The 17,270-nt window shown below is 46.9% G+C and overlaps 1 protein-coding gene across 1 annotated transcript in view; it reads left to right on the forward strand.

The window, feature by feature from the left end:
• Positions 1 to 12,365, forward strand: part of LOC140722206 (uncharacterized) — a 49,872-nt gene extending 37,507 nt beyond the window's left edge. The window contains exons 6-14 of the mRNA XM_073036996.1: positions 1,447 to 1,644; positions 2,274 to 2,390; positions 3,063 to 3,158; positions 4,776 to 4,871; positions 9,075 to 9,164; positions 10,067 to 10,162; positions 10,427 to 10,516; positions 11,928 to 12,013; positions 12,291 to 12,365. Of these exons, the coding sequence (XP_072893097.1) occupies positions 1,447 to 1,644; positions 2,274 to 2,390; positions 3,063 to 3,158; positions 4,776 to 4,871; positions 9,075 to 9,164; positions 10,067 to 10,162; positions 10,427 to 10,516; positions 11,928 to 12,013; positions 12,291 to 12,365 (944 nt within the window). The remainder of the gene's footprint in view (positions 1 to 1,446; positions 1,645 to 2,273; positions 2,391 to 3,062; positions 3,159 to 4,775; positions 4,872 to 9,074; positions 9,165 to 10,066; positions 10,163 to 10,426; positions 10,517 to 11,927; positions 12,014 to 12,290) is intronic.
• Positions 12,366 to 17,270: the final 4,905 nt, after the last annotated feature.

Raw genomic sequence — 17,270 nt, forward strand, 5'->3', positions numbered from 1 at the left:
ACCCCAATTGGAGTCCAGTGTTCACTTTTGGTCACCTCGCTACGGGAAGGAATGGGGATACTATAGAGAGAGTGCAGAGGAGATTTACAAGAATATTACCTAGATTGGGGAGCATGCCTTATGGAATAGGTTGAGTGAACTTGGCCTTTTCTTCTTGGAGCAATGGAGGATGAGGTGTGACCTGGTAGAGGGGTATAGGATGATGAGAGGCATTGATCCTGTGACTAGCCAGAGGCTTTTCCCAGTTCTGAAATGGCTAACACGAGGGGGCATAGTTTTAAGGTGCTTGGAAGTAGGTACAAGGGGGATGCCAGGGCTAAGTTTTTCACGTAGAGAGTGGTGGGTGCGTGGAATGCAGATAGAGGCAGATACAATAGGGTCTTTTAAGAGGCTCTTAGGTAGGTACTTAGAGCTAGAAACATAGAGGGCTATGTAGTAGGGAAATTCCAGACAGTTTCTAGAGGCTGTTTACATCAGCCTTTGTACACCACGGTTACTGTAGAGAAGGGCCTGTAATGTGCTGTAGATTTCTATGTTCGATGTTCTCTTTGCATTGTTGCCATCAGGAAGAAGGTACAGGAGCCTCAGGACACACACCACCAGGTTCAGAAACAGTTATTACCCCTTAGAAATTAGGCTGCTGAACCAGAGGGGTAAAACTTCACTCACCACTCAAACTGTTCCCACAACCTATGGACTCACTCTCAAGAACTCTTCATCTCCTGTTCACAATGTTTATTGCTTATTTATTATTATTATTATTATTATTATTATTATTATTTGTATTTTCACTGTGATGATCTTACAGTCTGCTGCATCACTTTTTATTCTGAGATTCTCCGACTCGAGAATCAGCAGAAAACTCCCGCAGTGTTGAGAGAGACAGGGAAAGGGAGAGGGGGAGAGATAGAGAGAGAGATCGACCACAGAGATTTCCATCCATACATCTGCCACAGTGAAGTCCTGATGTTCCTTCTCCCATTGTAGTTGAGAGGGGAGGATGGTCACAGAGAGGAGGGAGGAATGACTGTGAGGAGTTACACGGTGACTGATGAGACATAGAAATGATCGGAGTGGGATTTGAGTAATTCAGTATGTGGACAGAAGGAAATGGGTGAAAACACACTGGACAGTGGGATGGAGAGAGACGTGGGATGGTGGAGTGGGAGGAATGAGGTGAGTGAGGAGAGAGTGATGACTGTGTGAGGAGAGTCAGACAGAGAGATCAGTGAGAGTGACACTCCAACTGGAGGGAGGGAAGGAGAGACTGACAAGAGAGTGAATGCCGAGAGGGAGATGTGAGGAGAGAGATCTGGGAGACGAGGGTAGAGGTAGTCAGATTTGACCTGGACTTGAGCCTCCCATTCCTGCCATTGAGATCCTTCCTTATCGAACGTAAGACCTGTTCACTACTTTACTCTTCCTTTGTATATCTTCTTATTGCAGATTCTCAGTCAGACACAACTCGGGAACCCCAGGGATCTGTGACTGCAGAACTTGGCCTGGGTTTGACCACCACCACAGCAGGGTCTTCAAGCTCACGTACAGATACCCAGTCAGACATAACTCCGGAACCACAGGGCTCAATGACAGGTGAATCTGTTCCGGGTTTGACCACCACACCAGCTGGGTCTGTGAGCTCAGGTAAAGATCCCTATTTCAATTCAACTTCCCATTCCCAGTTGTCTATCCAAGGCCTCCTCTACTGACATGATGAGGCCAAACTCAGACTGGAGGGCCAACAACTCATATTCCATCTGGGTAGCCTGCAAACTAATAGCATGAACATTGATTTCTCTAACTTCCAGTAATTTCTCTCCCCTACCACTTCTCTCTAATTCCATTTTTACTCTGGCTCCCCTCTTAACCCCTCTGTTCTCCTCAGCTGCCCATCACCTCCCTCTGGTCCCCCCCCCCCCCTCCATCTCTTATTCTGTTCACTGCGATTCGATTGCTCCGCCTTCAGCCCTTTACCTCTTCCACATAACACCTCCCAGCTTCTCAAATCAACCCCTCCCTCACCCACCCACCTTCCCACTTACCTGGTTTCACCTGTCACCTGCCAGCTGTACTCCTCCCCACCTCTTCATTCTGGCTTCTTCCCCCTTCCTTTCCAGTGCTGATGAAGGTTCTCACCTGAAAGCATTCACTGTTTATTCCCCTCCAGAGATGCAGCCTGACCTGCTGAGTTCTTCCAGCATTTTGTGTGTGTTGCTCTGGATTTTCAGAATCTTTCGTCTTTGTGAATTATTGTCCCTGTTGTGTTGTTTCAGCTCTGTGTTGCTTTGTTCCAGACATGAAGGTTTCCACATTGGACCAGTCTAAACGATCATCTACTAGAGAAGAGACTCAGAATCCGACCTCTATCCCAGCGGGAGACGCATCCTCAGGTACCAAGTCTCATGTCCGTCTGTGTTCATTCAGTCTCTGTCACTGTGTGAGGTTGAACCTCCCATGGACCAGTTCACCTACTGGATGTACAGTGCATTGTGGGTAGGGGAGTGATTGATGGAGTCAGTGGATCCTCTGTCCTGTCTGTTGGGTTGGGTTTGGTGAGTCGTGAGGGATGAGGTTCTGTTGGGGGTTGGAGAGAGTGGGGTGGAAGGAATGAAAAGAGAGGGGTGGAGAGACTGAGAGTGACACAGGAGGGAGGTTTCATATGGCTCTATTTATTATCAGAGAATGTATGCTGTGTAGAACCTGAAGTACTTGATCTTTGCAGACATCCATGCTGAAGTGGGAGGAAAGAGAGAGTGATGACTGTGTGTGGAGAGTCAGACAGAGAGATCAGTGAGAGTGATGCTCCAACTAGAGGGAGGGAAGGACAGACTGAAAAGAGAGTGATGCAGACAGAGTGAATGCTGAGAGAGGGAGATGTGAGGAGAGGGATTTGTGAGACAAGGGTAGAGGAATTAAAGAGCAAAGAAGAGTGAAGTGTGTGTATTTCAGAGGACAGATTTGACCTGGACTTGAACCTCCTGTTCCTGCCATTGAGTTCCTACCTGATTGAATGTAAAACTTGTTTACTACTTTCCCATCCTTTGTATATCTTCTTATTACAGATTCCCAGTCAGACACAACTCATGAACCCCAGCGATCTGTAACGGGAGACCTTGGTCTGGGTGTGACCACCACCCGAGCAGGGTCTGCAAATGCAGGTATGTGTGGTGAGGTCATTGAAGGGAACAATCTTTCTCTTCTTCAGCCCCAAATATTCATCTGGGCTCTGACTGAGAATAGTGACCGGTCACAGACATTCACGAGGGAGAGTTGCTGAACAGGGACTGGATGGTTTTGGTATCTCTTCAGATCAGAGACCTCCTTTCCAAATTGTTGTCCCAGTGGCTACCCATTTCAATTCAATTTCCCATTCCCACATGTCTGTCCAAGGACTCCTGCACTCACCTGATGAGGTCAAACTTTGATTGGAGAGGCAACACCTCATACTGTGTCTGAGTAGTGTCCAAACTGACAGCATGAACATTGATTTCTCTAACTTCCAGTAATTTATACCCCTACCAATTCCCTCTCCTTCCACCTCTTTTTGGCTCACGATTTAGCCCTTCTGTTCTGCTCACCTGCCCATCATCTCCCTCTGGACACCCTCTTCACTTCCTTTACTCTATGGTCCATTGTCCTCTCCAATGGGATTAGTCCTCCTTCAGCCCTTGTTCTATGTATCACCTCCAAGCTTCTCAAATCACCCCCTCCCTCATCCACCCACCTTCCCACTCACCTGGCTTCACCTATCACCTGCCAGCCATACTCCTCCCCACCTCTTTATTCTGGCTTCTTCCCCCTTCCTCTCTGGTGCTGATGAATGGTCTCAGCCCAAAACATTCACTGTTTATTCCCCTCCAGAGATGCAGCCTGATCTGCTGAGTTCTTCCAGCATTTTGTGTGTGTTGCTCTGGATTTTCAGCATCTGCAGAATCTCTCATCTTTATGAATTATTGTCCCTGTTTAATCTCTGCCACTCTCCCATATCTCTGTTACTTTGTTCCAGACCTGGAGACTTCAACACTGGATCAGTCTACAGGATTGTCTACTGGAGAGCACACCCAGGAACTGTCCTCTATCCCTGCGGGAGACACATCCGCAGGTACCAAGTCTCATGTCTGTCTGTGTTCATTTAGTCTCTCTCACTCTGTGAGGCTGAAACTCCCATGGACCAGTTCACCTACTGGATGTACAGTGCATTGTGGGTAGGGGTGTGAATGATGGAGTCAGTGGTTCCTCTCTCCTGTCTGTTGGGTTGGGTTTGGTGAGTCGTGAGGGATGAGGCTCTGTTGGGGGTTGGAGAGTGTGGGGTGGGAGGAATGAAAAGAGAGTGGTGGAGAGACTGAGAGTGACACAAGAGGGAGGTTTCAAATGGCTCCATTTATTATCAGAGAATGTATGCTGTGTAGAACCTGAAGTACTTGATCCTTGCAGACATCCATGCTGGTGTGGGAGGAAAGATAGAGTGACGCCTGTATGCGGAGAGTCAGACAGAGAGATCAGTGAGAGTGACGCTCGAACTAGAGGGAGGGAAGGACAGACTGAAAAGAGAGTGATGCAGACAGAGTGAATGCTGAGAGAGGGAGATGTGAGGAGAGGGATTTGTGAGACAAGGGTAGAGGAATTAAAGAGCAAAGAAGAGTGAAGTGTATGTATTTCAGAGGATCGATTTGACCTGGGCTTGAACCTCCTGGTCCTGCCATTGTGTTCCTTCCTGATTGAACCTAAAACTTGTTTACTACTTTCCCCATCCTTTGTATATCTTCTTATTACAGATTCCCAGTCAGACACAACTCATGAACCCCAGCGATCTGTAACGGGAGACCTTGGTCTGGGTGTGACCACCACCCGAGCAGGGTCTGCAAATGCAGGTATGTGTGGTGAGGTCATTGAAGGGAACAATCTTTCTCTTCTTCAGCCCCAAATATTCATCTGGGCTTTGACTGAGAGTAGTGACTGGTCACAGACATTCACGAGGGGAGTTGCTGAACAGGGACTGGATGGTTTTGGTATATCTTCAGATCAGAGACCTCCTTTTCAAATTGTTGTCCCAGTGGCTACCCATTTCAATTCAACTCCCCATTCCCTTTCCCACGTGTCTGTCCAAGGACTCCTGCACTCACCTGATGAGGTCAAACTTTGATTGGAGAGGCAACACCTCATACTGTGTCTGGGTCGTGTCCAAACTGACAGCATGAACATCGATTTCTCGAACTTCCAGTAATTTATACCCCTACCAATTCCCTCTCCTTCCACCTTTTTTTGGCTCACTATTTAGCCCTTCTGTTCTGCTCACCTGCCCATCATCTCCCTCTGGACACCCTCTTCACTTCCTTTATTCTATGGTCCATTGTCCTCTCCAGTGGGATTTGTCATCCTTCAGGTCTTTACTTCTTCTATGTATCACCTCCAAGCTTCTCAAATCATCTCCTCCCTCTCTCACCCACCTTCCCACTCACCTGGCTTCACCTGGCACCTGCCAGCTGTATTCCTCCCCACCTCTTTATTCTGGCTTCTTCTCCCTTCCTCTCCAGTGCTGATGAAGGGCCTCAGCCCAAAACATTCCCTGTTTATTCCTCTCCAGAGATGCAGCCTGACCTGCTGAGTTCTTCCAGCATTTTGTGTGTGTTGCTCTGGATTTTCAGCATCTGCAGAATCTCTCATCTTTATGAATTATTGTCCCTGTTTAATCTCTGCCGCTCTCCCATGTCACTGTTACTTTGTTCCAGACCTGAAGGCTTCCACAATGGATCAGCCCAATAGATCATCCACCGGACAGACATCTTCAGGTATTAGATCTTGTGTGCATCAGAGTCCCTTAGTCTCTCGCTCTGTGATGTCGAACTTCTCACAGACCAATTCAGCTGTTGGATGTGCGCCGTAACGGGCTGCCAATGAGTGTTCAGTTATTCCTTCCCTTCTGTCTGTGTGAAATTTCTGCGAAGTTCAAGAGAGCTCACATTTGGTGAAGGCATTTGCTTTGTCATTAGCCACTGGTAACTGGAAGGGAGGGAGGGATAGTTGGGAAGGTAGGAGAGAGGGTAGGAGAGAGCACCAAGGGAATGGAGGGGAATGTGTAAGATAGAGTAGTGGAGGGAGGATGGTGACTGGATGGATGGAAATGGGGCAAGTGAATGGAGAAGTGGGTAGAAAGGTGGGCTAATTGGAGGGGAAAGGCAGACAAGGAGGGAATGAGGTATGAGAGGGTCCCATAGAGTTGGGGGAGTTCACGAAGAGGTGGCTGGAGATGAAGTGACGCTGAAGATTCACAGGTCCACAGCTGGACAGTGCAGATCAGGAATCAGTGGTGGGGATTATTGAAGGAAACACTGTGGAGATATTTGTTTCATCGCTCACCGCACATTGTTCCGTTGTTTAAAGAGGGCAGCGAGGATGGGATGGGGATCGACGGGACTCGGGTTCACTGGCAGATGCTGGGCTGATCAAATGGGTTGAGTCGGGATGGGATGGCCAAGTGATTGGAGATTGGTCATCATGTTGGGATCGGAGGAGATACCTGGAGAATCGCAGCCTTTACGGTGGGTGGGAATACACTGGACACCTGCAGAATATTGGAGATTATATGGAGGTTGGGCAGGACTATGGTGCATCAGGGTATTGGGCAGTTTTTGAAGTCTTGGGTCATCAGAGCGATGGGGGACTGGGGCATTGGCGAATAATAGAGGTTTGATGAGTCTTTGTGAAAAGGTTGTATCATGGGGTGATGAATAGGGTCAGGACTGGTTTGAGTTTGATGGATGTGGGTGAGGTAGTGAGCCACTGTGGCTTTTAGACAGAGTGAGAGGGATGATTGAGCAGAGAGTGATGGAGTAAGTGTCAAAGGGATGTTCTGAGAGGTCCGAGGAAGACTGACAGATCAGAGGGAAGAAACTGGTGAGGAATGAGAGAGGGGAGGCAGGAACTGTGACGGGATGGAGAGGGAAGGTGAAGGTATGGTGGACCCCAGTTGTTGGGGAGAGTAACAGAGGAAAGTGGGATGTACTGGGTGAGTAGCAGACGAACTGAGGAGACAGTGTGGTGGTGTCTGGGAGAGGGAGGGATGGAGTGTCTAACAGGAGAAAGATGGAGTGGATGGCAAGGGTCATGTGTGTGGAGTGCGGGAGAATTAAGGGGAGGGATTTCAGTATCTCAGATAGGAAGGATGGATGGTTATGAGAGAGGAATGGGGTGTGAGATTAAAGAAGAGGGTTGACTGAAAAGGGAGGTGTGAATGGCCTGGGGGGTTGGGGGGGACAGTGTGGGGTTTGAGGTTTAACCCATTTGATTTCAGTTGATAGTTTCTTCCTGTGTTGTTACCTCCCATCTCCCCTGTGGTGTTCCCCAACACCACAGTTCTCTGACTGGTTCACATTCGTAGTGTACTAGTGGGAACCCAGGAAGCAATGACTGAGAACCTGGGCTGGGTTTGTCCACCACCAGATCTGGTGTCAGAGGAGAAGATCACTGAGGGGAATGTTCAATGTTCCCTGTTCAATCTGGGAATAGAGATTCATAATTGGAAGTGGCATCACAGATAGATCGGGTCGTGAAGAGAGCGTTTGGCAGTTTGGCCTTCATAAATCAAAGTTCTGAGCCGTGATGTTATGGTGAAGTTGAATAAAGCATTGGCAGGGCCTGATTTGGAATATTGTCAGCTGCTGGCAGGAAAGACGTCAATAAGATTTGACAGAGTTCGGGGAAAATTTACAAGGATATTGCTGGGACTTGAGGACCTGGGTTATAGTGAAAGGTTCAATAGGTTTGGGCTTCATTCCTTGGAGTGAAGGAGAATGAGGGGAGATTAGATGGAGGTATATATAATGATGAGGGTACAGGTAGTGTCAATACAAGCTTTTCCACTGACATGACAGAGGTCATGGGTTAAGGGTGAAAGGTGAAATAGTTAAGGGGGAACCTGAGGGTCAACCTCTTCACTGAGAGGGTACTGAGAGTGTGGAATGAGCTGTCAGTGAAGTGGTGGATGTGGGTTTGAATGCAGCAATGAAGAGATGTTTGGATAAGTACAAGGATGGGAACAGTATGGGGGACTATGGTCCAAGTGTGGGTCAATGAGAATAGGCAGAATAGCAGGTTGCACAGACTAGACCCTGTAGCTCAACACTCTGTGTCGGACTGGGGAATACACGAACAACGGAAACCCATTAAAGTCCTTGTGATGTCTGATACACATCTCCACAGATCTGGGTGTTTAGTTTGTGTGTGATGGAGATGAGTGGAGGAGGGGTCAGAGGATTAGAGAGTGTGGAGGGGAGGGGATGAGAGAGAGCAGAAGAGATTAGGGACAGGGTAGGAGAGGAGATGAGAGAGGGGAAGTGAGTGTGGGAGAGTGGAAGGAAGGGACAGCATGGGGAGGAGGGAGAAGATGAACAGTGTAGGTCAGGAGAGAATAGAATGGGGGGGAAGAAGGGCTATAGATGATGGAGGTTGAGAGAGGGTCTGTGGGGTGAAGGGTATGCAGGTAAGTGCTGAAGGAGTAGTGGAGGACTGACAGTGGGGGAGGAAAAGGAGGGAGGGGAGTGCAGGAGAGGGGAATGAAGAGAATGGAGGGGAGATTGTGACAGAGAGAAGAGGGGAGAGTGGAGAATCGTGGATGGAACTGGTGAGTAGTCTGTAGGGGAGTGAGGATAGTGAATGCAGAGAAGGGTGAGAGGGAGTGAAGTAAGAGGGCGATAGGAAGGAGGTTTGGATGGAGTGAATGACAGATTGGAGGGGAAATTGGGCTCTACGAAGGGGCAATTGTGTGGATGGAGTGAGAGGTGGCTGGAGAGGAAGTGATACTGGAAGTGTACAGACCCACAGCTGGACAGTGCAGGTCAGGAATCAGTGGTGGGGATCATTGAAGGAAACCCTGATCCCCATGTTGATCCCTGAACTTCGTCCGGACTCCCACTGAAGGGAATGATTAGGGGTGACAGGGAATTGGGAGAGACAGTGGAGAGACCCTGTGTGATGTTGGTTTCTACATGCACCTCTTCCTCTGTTCCTCTGACTCATGATGATTGCTCCAGTGTCTCCACTCTCTCACTCTCTCTGTTCCTCTATTCTACACACAGGTAGTTCCACAGGGAAACAGACCGATGGGTCAGTGTCTGGAGAACACACCCAGAAATCATCCTCTGTCCCAGCAGGAGACACGAGCCCAGGTGTGAATTCTTCTGTCTGTATGGATTCAATCTCACACTGTAAAATACAGTGTCTCAGTGATCAGTTTACCTGCTGGATGCAGGGGATGGGGTGTGAATGATGGAGTGAGAGGTTCCTCTCTCTTCCCTGTGACAAATTTCAGCATCATCCAGGATCACTCCAAGGGAGGGTATTGCAAGATTATAACATGGGCAGTAATGACCTTGGTCTGAGTTTAGTCCATGGGCCGGGTGAGGTGGGTTGGTGACCAGAGCGTGAGGACTCAGCTAGGGTAGTGTTAGGATGGGATGGATGAGGGATCGGACAATGATCATTGTGCGTTGGGGGTGGTGGGAAACACTGAGAGGGCCAAGGCCCCAGTGGCCGGGTGGGAACTGACTGGATACCTGGTGCGTCCATGGAGGTTAGTGATATTGGGGAGTTTTTAAAGAGTTGGGACATGAGAGTGCATTGTTGGACTCGGCAGTGGAGAATGGTGAACGTTTGAAGTAACGTTGTATCTTTATGTAGAGATTGTTTTTGTGACATGTTGAATAGGGTCAGGATTGGCGTTGGAGAGTGTGAGGTGGAATGAGTGAGCAGAGAGGGGTGGATGTTGGACTGGAGAGGCTGAAGGAGAGAAGATGATTCATGCTTGACCACTAGCCCATAAGAGTCTGCAGGCTCGGGAAATGGTGGTGGGATTCACTGAAGGGAACCCTCATTGCCATGTTCAGTTGCAGAAATTCATGCTGAGGAGAGAGACCTGGAGTCATGGTGGTTTGGGAGGGAGAGTCAGAATAGGGACGTGGATATTGTTGGTTTCTTCATACACCCCATCCCCATTCTCTCAGACTCATGTCTTGTCTAATGATCTGTTCCTGTGTTTTCCATCTCCTCCTTCTCCCTTCCTTTATTCTAGGTTTCTGGACTTACACAGGGAAACAGTCTGAAAGGTCATCCACTGAGGATTTTTCCCAGGAAACTTCTTCAGACCCAGCTCGAGATACAGTCTCAGGTACCAAGTCTTGTGAAAGTGTGTCATTCCATAACTTTGTAACCTGGATGTTCTCATGAGCCGATTCAAGTTGAAGTTTATTGTAATTCAACCATGCATTTATATATAGGGAAGTGAAACAATCATTCCTGTGTCAAACTGAGGGCAGTGAGGAGAGGATTGGGAAGGAGAGGGATGGTGTCAGTTTCACCACAGACCCAGTCTCCCATTCCCTGAACTCCTGTCCCACTGTGATGACCTGTTTTGGGTATTCCTTCATTGCAGACCAGGAGGCTTCCACAGGGGAACAGCCCAAAGGATCAACTACTGGAGGGTGTATACAGAAACCGTCCTCCGCCCCAATGGATACCTCAGGTACGAAGTCTTGGGACTGTTGGAGACATATGATCATTTCCACTCCTCCACTCCCCTCTCCCCCTCTCCCCCATTGCCCCAGTCCCCCACTCCCCCACTCCTGGGCCCATTCACCTGCTCGACCTGCAGTGCAGGGCACGTGAATAATGGTTTCGGGGAGACGAAGGACCGAGGGCCATTAGATGGCTGGAGAGGGTAAGTGTGGAGACCAGGGAGAGGGTCAGAGTAACCGGGAGAAAGGGTATGTGGGGGAGTTATGACAGGAAAGTGATGGGGAGACGGAATAGGATTCATCATTAAAGACACCCATCACTCAGGAATCCCTCTTCACATTGCGATCACAAAGGAGGAGGAACAGGAGCCTGAGGACACACAATCAGCGTTTCAGGAACAGATTATTCCCTCCATCATCAGATTTCTGAATGGACAATGAACCCATGATCACTACTTCCATTACTTTGTCCTCTCTTTGTGCACTGCTGGTTTGTAAATGTATGTTTATGTGGGAGGAGATTATGCCGGTGACATTAAACCTGATTCTGAATAGAGAGACCTGATGTCACTGAGGAAGGAAATGATTGGATGTGATAGGAGGGATGTGTGGGTGAGGAGAGATGGTCGGAGTGATTGAGGAGGGAGAGGGTGACTGAGGAGTGGAGGGGGAATGGAGAGACCTGATGTCACTGAGGAAGGAAATGATTGGATGTGATGGGAGGGATGTGTGGGTGAGGAGAGATGGTCGGAGTGATTGAGGAGGGAGAGGGTGACTGAGGGGTGGTGAGGGCGAGTGGGAGCTGACTGATATCTGGAATGGCCTGAATACAGAGGGATGGTAAATGAATGAGGGAGGTTTCTTGCCAGTTTCCATGACGTGTTCCTCCAAGAGTTCATTCTCCGTGTGATCATAAGTCTTCACTCCTCGTTAACACACTACACCCAATACCAGGAGCTCTAATCTTCTGCACCAATGACCGTGTACTGCTCTAATCTTACATGTGGATGTAACTGACATCATTTCCAATGTCCATAAAACTGTCCAATGCAGGTAATTGGGAAATCCCACATTCCATGTCTCTGTCTCTCACTCTGGATTCATCCATCTTTCTTTTTCTTTTCTCACTACCACTTTCCACCCCCCTCACTGTCTGCCCCTCCCTCGTTCTCTGCCTCTCTTCGCTACCTGTGCACACTCTCTCTCTGACCCCACCCCTGCCCTTTTCTCACACTCTCCCTGTCCCTGTCTAAACGGATATTGACATAGATATTTGATGAGGATGTGGGGAGGAATCAAACTGCTGGGGTGGGGGAGATGAGATTGCACGATCGAAGTGACAAAGATGAGGGAGCACATCCTGTAAGCAGCGCTTGACCTGACAGTGACACCATGTTGACACTGGGCTGTTTTGTTCAGGAGAGGAGGACGGGTGGATTGACGTGCAGGTGACAGCGAGTGGAGACATGAGTGAGGAAGAAGTGCGGGAAGCCATTCGAAAAAAGGTGAGAGAGTGAGCTGAAAGGGATGGGGTGGAGGGAGGGCGGAACATGGGGACAAATATCCTCTCCTTCCTTTCCCCTCTCCTCCTCCCATTCCCTCCCAATCCCTCATTTCTCTATCACCCTCTCAATTTTCTCTCCTCTCATCCTCCTCTTTCCTCTTAGCTCCCTCCCTCTCTGTCACACCTCTGCCTCCTGTCTCGATGCTCCTCTCCTCCCGTCACTCCTTCAACTTCTCCTTCCTCGGCAATCATTCATCTTTCCTCCTCTCTGGCCGCAGCTTCGGGAGATGTTCGATGATCCAGATCCTCAGATCGAGCTTGTGCAGTGCACGTCGGAGCCTCCGGAGGAGTGAGGGAGTGATCCGTCAACAAGTGAAGGAGTCCTCAGTTCCATCTTCCTGATGCTTTACAACCTCTCCCTTACTCCAGCCTGCCTTTCGACAAGTATACGACTCACAAAGGGTTAATCCTAGGAGAGCCAGAAGATGTTGCTACACTCTGCTGATTCCCCAGTGTGACGCAGCCTGCATGCTTTTAACCGTATAACCCTATAACAATTACAGTACGGAAACAGGCCATTTCAGTCTTTCTAGTCCGTGACGAACGCTTACTCTCACCGAGTCCTACTGACCCGTACTCAGCCCATAACCCTCCATTCCTTTCCTGTCCATATACCTATCCAATTTTACTTTAAATGACAATACCGAACCTGCCTCTACCACTTTTACTGGAATCTCATTCCACACAGCTACCACTCTCTGAGGAAAGAAGTTTACCCTCGTGTTGCCCCTAAACTTTTGCTCCATAACTCTCAACTCGTGTCCTCTTATTTGAATCTCCCCTACTCTCACTGTAAGTCTATCCACGTCAACTCGATCTATCCCCCTCATTATTTTAAATACCACTATCAAGTACCCCCCTCAACCTTCTATGCTCCAAAGAATAAAGACCTTACTTGTACAGCCTTTCCCTGTAACCTAGGTGCTGAAACCCAGGTAACATTCTAGTAAATCTTCTCTGTACTCTTTCTATTTTGTTGATATCTTTCCTATATTTCAGTGACCAGAACAGTACACAATATTCCAAATTCGGCCTTACCAATGCCTTGTACAATTTTAACATTACATCCCAACTCCGATACTCAATGCTCTGATTTACAAAGGCCAGCATACCAAAAGCTTTCTTCACCACCCTATCCACATGAGATTCTACCTTCAAGGAACTATACACCATTATTCCTAGATCACTCTGTTCTATTGCATTCTTCAATGCCCTACCATTTACCATGTATGTCCTATTTGGATTATTCCTACCAAAGTGTAGCACCATTAAACTCAGCATTAATCAGCATTAAACTCCATCTGCCATCGTTCAGCCCACTCTTCTAACTGGCCTAAATCTCTCTGCAAGCTTTGAAACCCTACTTCATTTTTTCACAATGTCACCTAACTTAGTATCATCTGCATAGTTACTAATCCAATTTATCACCCCATCATCCAGATCATTAACGTATAGGACAAACAACCTTGGACCCAATACAGATCCCTGAGGCACACCACTAGTCACCGGCCTCCAACCTGACAAACAGTTATCCACCACTACTCTCTGGCATCTCCCATCCAGCCACTGTTGAATCAATTTTACTACTTCAATATTAATACCTAATGATTGAACCTTCCTAACTAACCTTCCATGTGGAACCTTGTCAAAGGCCTTACTGAAGTCCATATAGACAACATCCACTGCTTTACCCTCATCAACTTTCCTAGTAACCTCTTCAAAAAATTCAATAAGATTTGTCAAACATGACCTTCCACATACAAATCCATGCAGACTATTCCTAATCAGACCCTGTCTATCCAGATAATTATATATGCCATCTCTAAGAATACTTTCCATTAAGTTTCCCACCACTGATGTCAAACTGACAGGCCTATAATTGCTAGGTTTACTCTTAGAACCCTTTTTAAACAATGGAACCATATGAGCAATATGCCAATCCTCCGGCACCATCCCCGTTTCTAATTACATTTGAAATATTTCTGTCAGAGTCCCTGCTATTTCTACACCAACTTCCCTCAAGTTCCTAGGGAATATCCTGTCAGGACCTGGAGATTTATCCACTTTTAGATTCCTTAGAAGTGCCAGTACTTCCTCATCTTTAATTGTCATAGTTTCCATAACTTCCCAACTTGTTTTCCTTACCTTACACAATTCAATATCCTTCTCTTTAGTGAATACCAAAGAAAAGAAATTGTTTAAAATCTCCCCATCTCTTTCGGCTCCACACATAACTGTCCACTCTGATTCTCTAAGGCACCAATGTTATCCCTTACTATCCTTTTGCTATTAATATAACTGTAGTAACCCTTTGGATTTATTTTCACCTTACTTGCCAAAACAACTTCATATCTTTTAGTTTTTCTAATTTCTTTCTTAAGATTATTTTTACATTCGTTATCTTCCTCCAGCACCTCATTTACTCCATGCTTCCTATATTTATTTTAGATATCTCGCTTTTTCCGAACCAAGTTTCCAATATCCCTTCAAAATCATGGCTCTCTCAAACTTTTAACCTTTCCTTTCAACCTAACAGGAACATAAAGAGTCTGTACCCTCAAAATTTCACCTTTAAATGACCTCCATTTCTCTATTACATCCTTCCCATAAACCAAATTGTCCCAATCCACTCCTTCTAAATCCTTTCACATCTCGTCAAAGTTAGCCCTTCTCCAATTAAAAATCTCAACCCTGGGTCCAGTCCTGTCCTTCTCCATAATTATATTCAAACTAATAACATTGTGATCACTGGACCTGAAGTGCTCCCTAACACATACCTCCGTCACCTGACCTGTCTCATTTCCTAACAGGAGATCAAACACTACCCCTTCTCTCGTTGATGCCTCCATGTATTGCTGCAAAAAAATATCTTGCACATATTTTACAAACTCCAAACCATCCAGTCCTTTTACAGTATGGGCTTCCCAATCTATGTGTGGAAAATTTAAATCTCCTCCAGTCACAACCCTGTGCTTACTACAAATATCTGCTATCTCCTTACAAATTTGCTCCTCCAATTCTCACTCCCCATTAGCTGGTCTATAATACACCCCTATAAGTGTTACAACACCTTTCCCATTCCTCAATTCCACCCAAATAGTCTCCCTAGACGTTCCTGCCAGACCACTGCTGTAATATTTTCTCTTACAAGCAATGCAACACCTCCCCCTTTTGTCCCTCGGATTCTATCACACCTGAAGCAACGAAATCCAGGGATATTCAGTTGTCAATCACACCCCTCCTGCAACAATGTTTCACTGATAACTACATTTCCAGGTAACAATCCATGCTCTAAGCTCATCCACCTTTCTTACAATGCTCCTAGCATTAAAATAAATACATTTAGGAAATTCTCCATCTCTTCCTCTCTGTTTATCTCTAACGGTGCAAACAACTTTACTATCTTCTTTTTCTTCTTTTTCCCACACATCTGTTCCTACACTCTGGTTCCCTTCCCCCCTCGTATCTAGTTTAAATCCACTGGAGCCTCTCTCGCAAACTTACTTGCAATAATATTGGTGCCCCACCAGTTCAGATGTAAACCATCCCGCCGGAACAGGTCCCACCTTCTCCGGAAAACTACCCAATTATCTACAAATCTGAAGCCCTCGCTCCTTTACCATGTCTTCATCCACGTGTTGATCGGATTATGAAGTACGATCCCCTTGAGTAGTGATGCCACTCAAATCTAGAAGCCTAGAACTGAGAGTGAGCACACAGACTCAGCCTGTTTCAGGAGGAGCCGATCTCCCGAATGATGAGATTAATCACAGAACACCCTGGGTACGGTCACTGTAAACACCGACACCCCTCACTACAGGACCGGGTCAGTGTGAGACGTCACACACCTTCCACAGTGTACAGTCTGTAAACACCGACTCCCCTCACTACAGGACTGGGTCAGTGTGAGACGTCACACACCTTCCACAGTGTACGGTCTGTAAACACCGACTCCCCTCACTACAGGACTGGGTCAGTGTGACACACACATCTGGGTTTGCAACAAAATGGGAAAATTAACTGATGCTGGGCTTCATTGCATTAATATATCACCAATAATTTGCTGTAACTGATTGAACTGAAATTTTGTGTGAAATAATCGCTTTTTGATAAAAACACAGAACCGTGAAGATATCATTGTCTGTGGAAGTAGTGAGGAAGATCCCTGATCTCCAGAGGTTCTGAAGAAACTATCCTGTGCACCTTTGCAGACATCTGTGTACACTCGCAGGGCACAGGACAATCCTGCACATACCCTCCCAATCAGCACGACACCCCGACACATCCGTCTGACACCGTCCCAATCTCCATCTCTCCCTCAGACACTCTCATTCCCCATCTCTCCAGATAACACACAGTTTTACTCCATCTAGCTCTCTCTGATACACTCTCATTTCCATCTGTTTCTCTCTCCGATACACTCTCATTTCCATCTGTTACTCTCTCTGATACACTCTCATTTCCATCTGTCTCTCTCTCCGATACACTCTCATTTCCATCTGTTTCTCTCTCTCTGATACACTCTCATTTCCATCTGTCTCTCTCTCCGATACACTCTCATTTCCATCTGTTTCTCTCTGATACGCTCTCATTTCCATCTGTTTCTCTTTCTGATACACTCTCATTTCCATCTGTTTCTCTCTCTCTGATACACTCTCATTTCCATCTGTTTCTCTCTCTGATAAACTCTCATTTCCATCTGTTTCTCTCTCTGATACACTCTCATTTCCATCTGTCTCTCTCTCCGATACACTCTCATTTCCATCTGTTTCTCTCTCTGATACACTCTCATTTCCATCTGTTTCTCTCTCTGATACACTCTCATTTCCATCTGTTTCTCTCTCTCTGATACGCTCTCATTTCCATCTGTTTCTCTTTCTGATACACTCTCATTTCCATCTGTTTCTCTCTCTCTGATACACTCTCATTTCCATCTGTTTCTCTCTCTGATAAACTCTCATTTCCATCTGTTTCTCTCTCTGATACACTCTCATTTCCATCTGTTTCTCTCCCTCTGATACACTCACATTTCCATCTGTTTCTCTCTCTGATAAACTCTCATTTCCATCTGTTTCTCTCTCTGATACACTCTCATTTCCATCTGTCTCTCTCTCCGATACACTCTCATTTCCATCTGTTTCTCTCTCTGATACACTCTCATTTCCATCTGTTTCTCTCTCTCTGATACGCTCTCATTT

Source organism: Hemitrygon akajei, unplaced genomic scaffold (assembly GCF_048418815.1).
Source record: "Hemitrygon akajei unplaced genomic scaffold, sHemAka1.3 Scf000072, whole genome shotgun sequence".
NCBI classification, from domain to species: Eukaryota; Metazoa; Chordata; class Chondrichthyes; order Myliobatiformes; family Dasyatidae; genus Hemitrygon; species Hemitrygon akajei.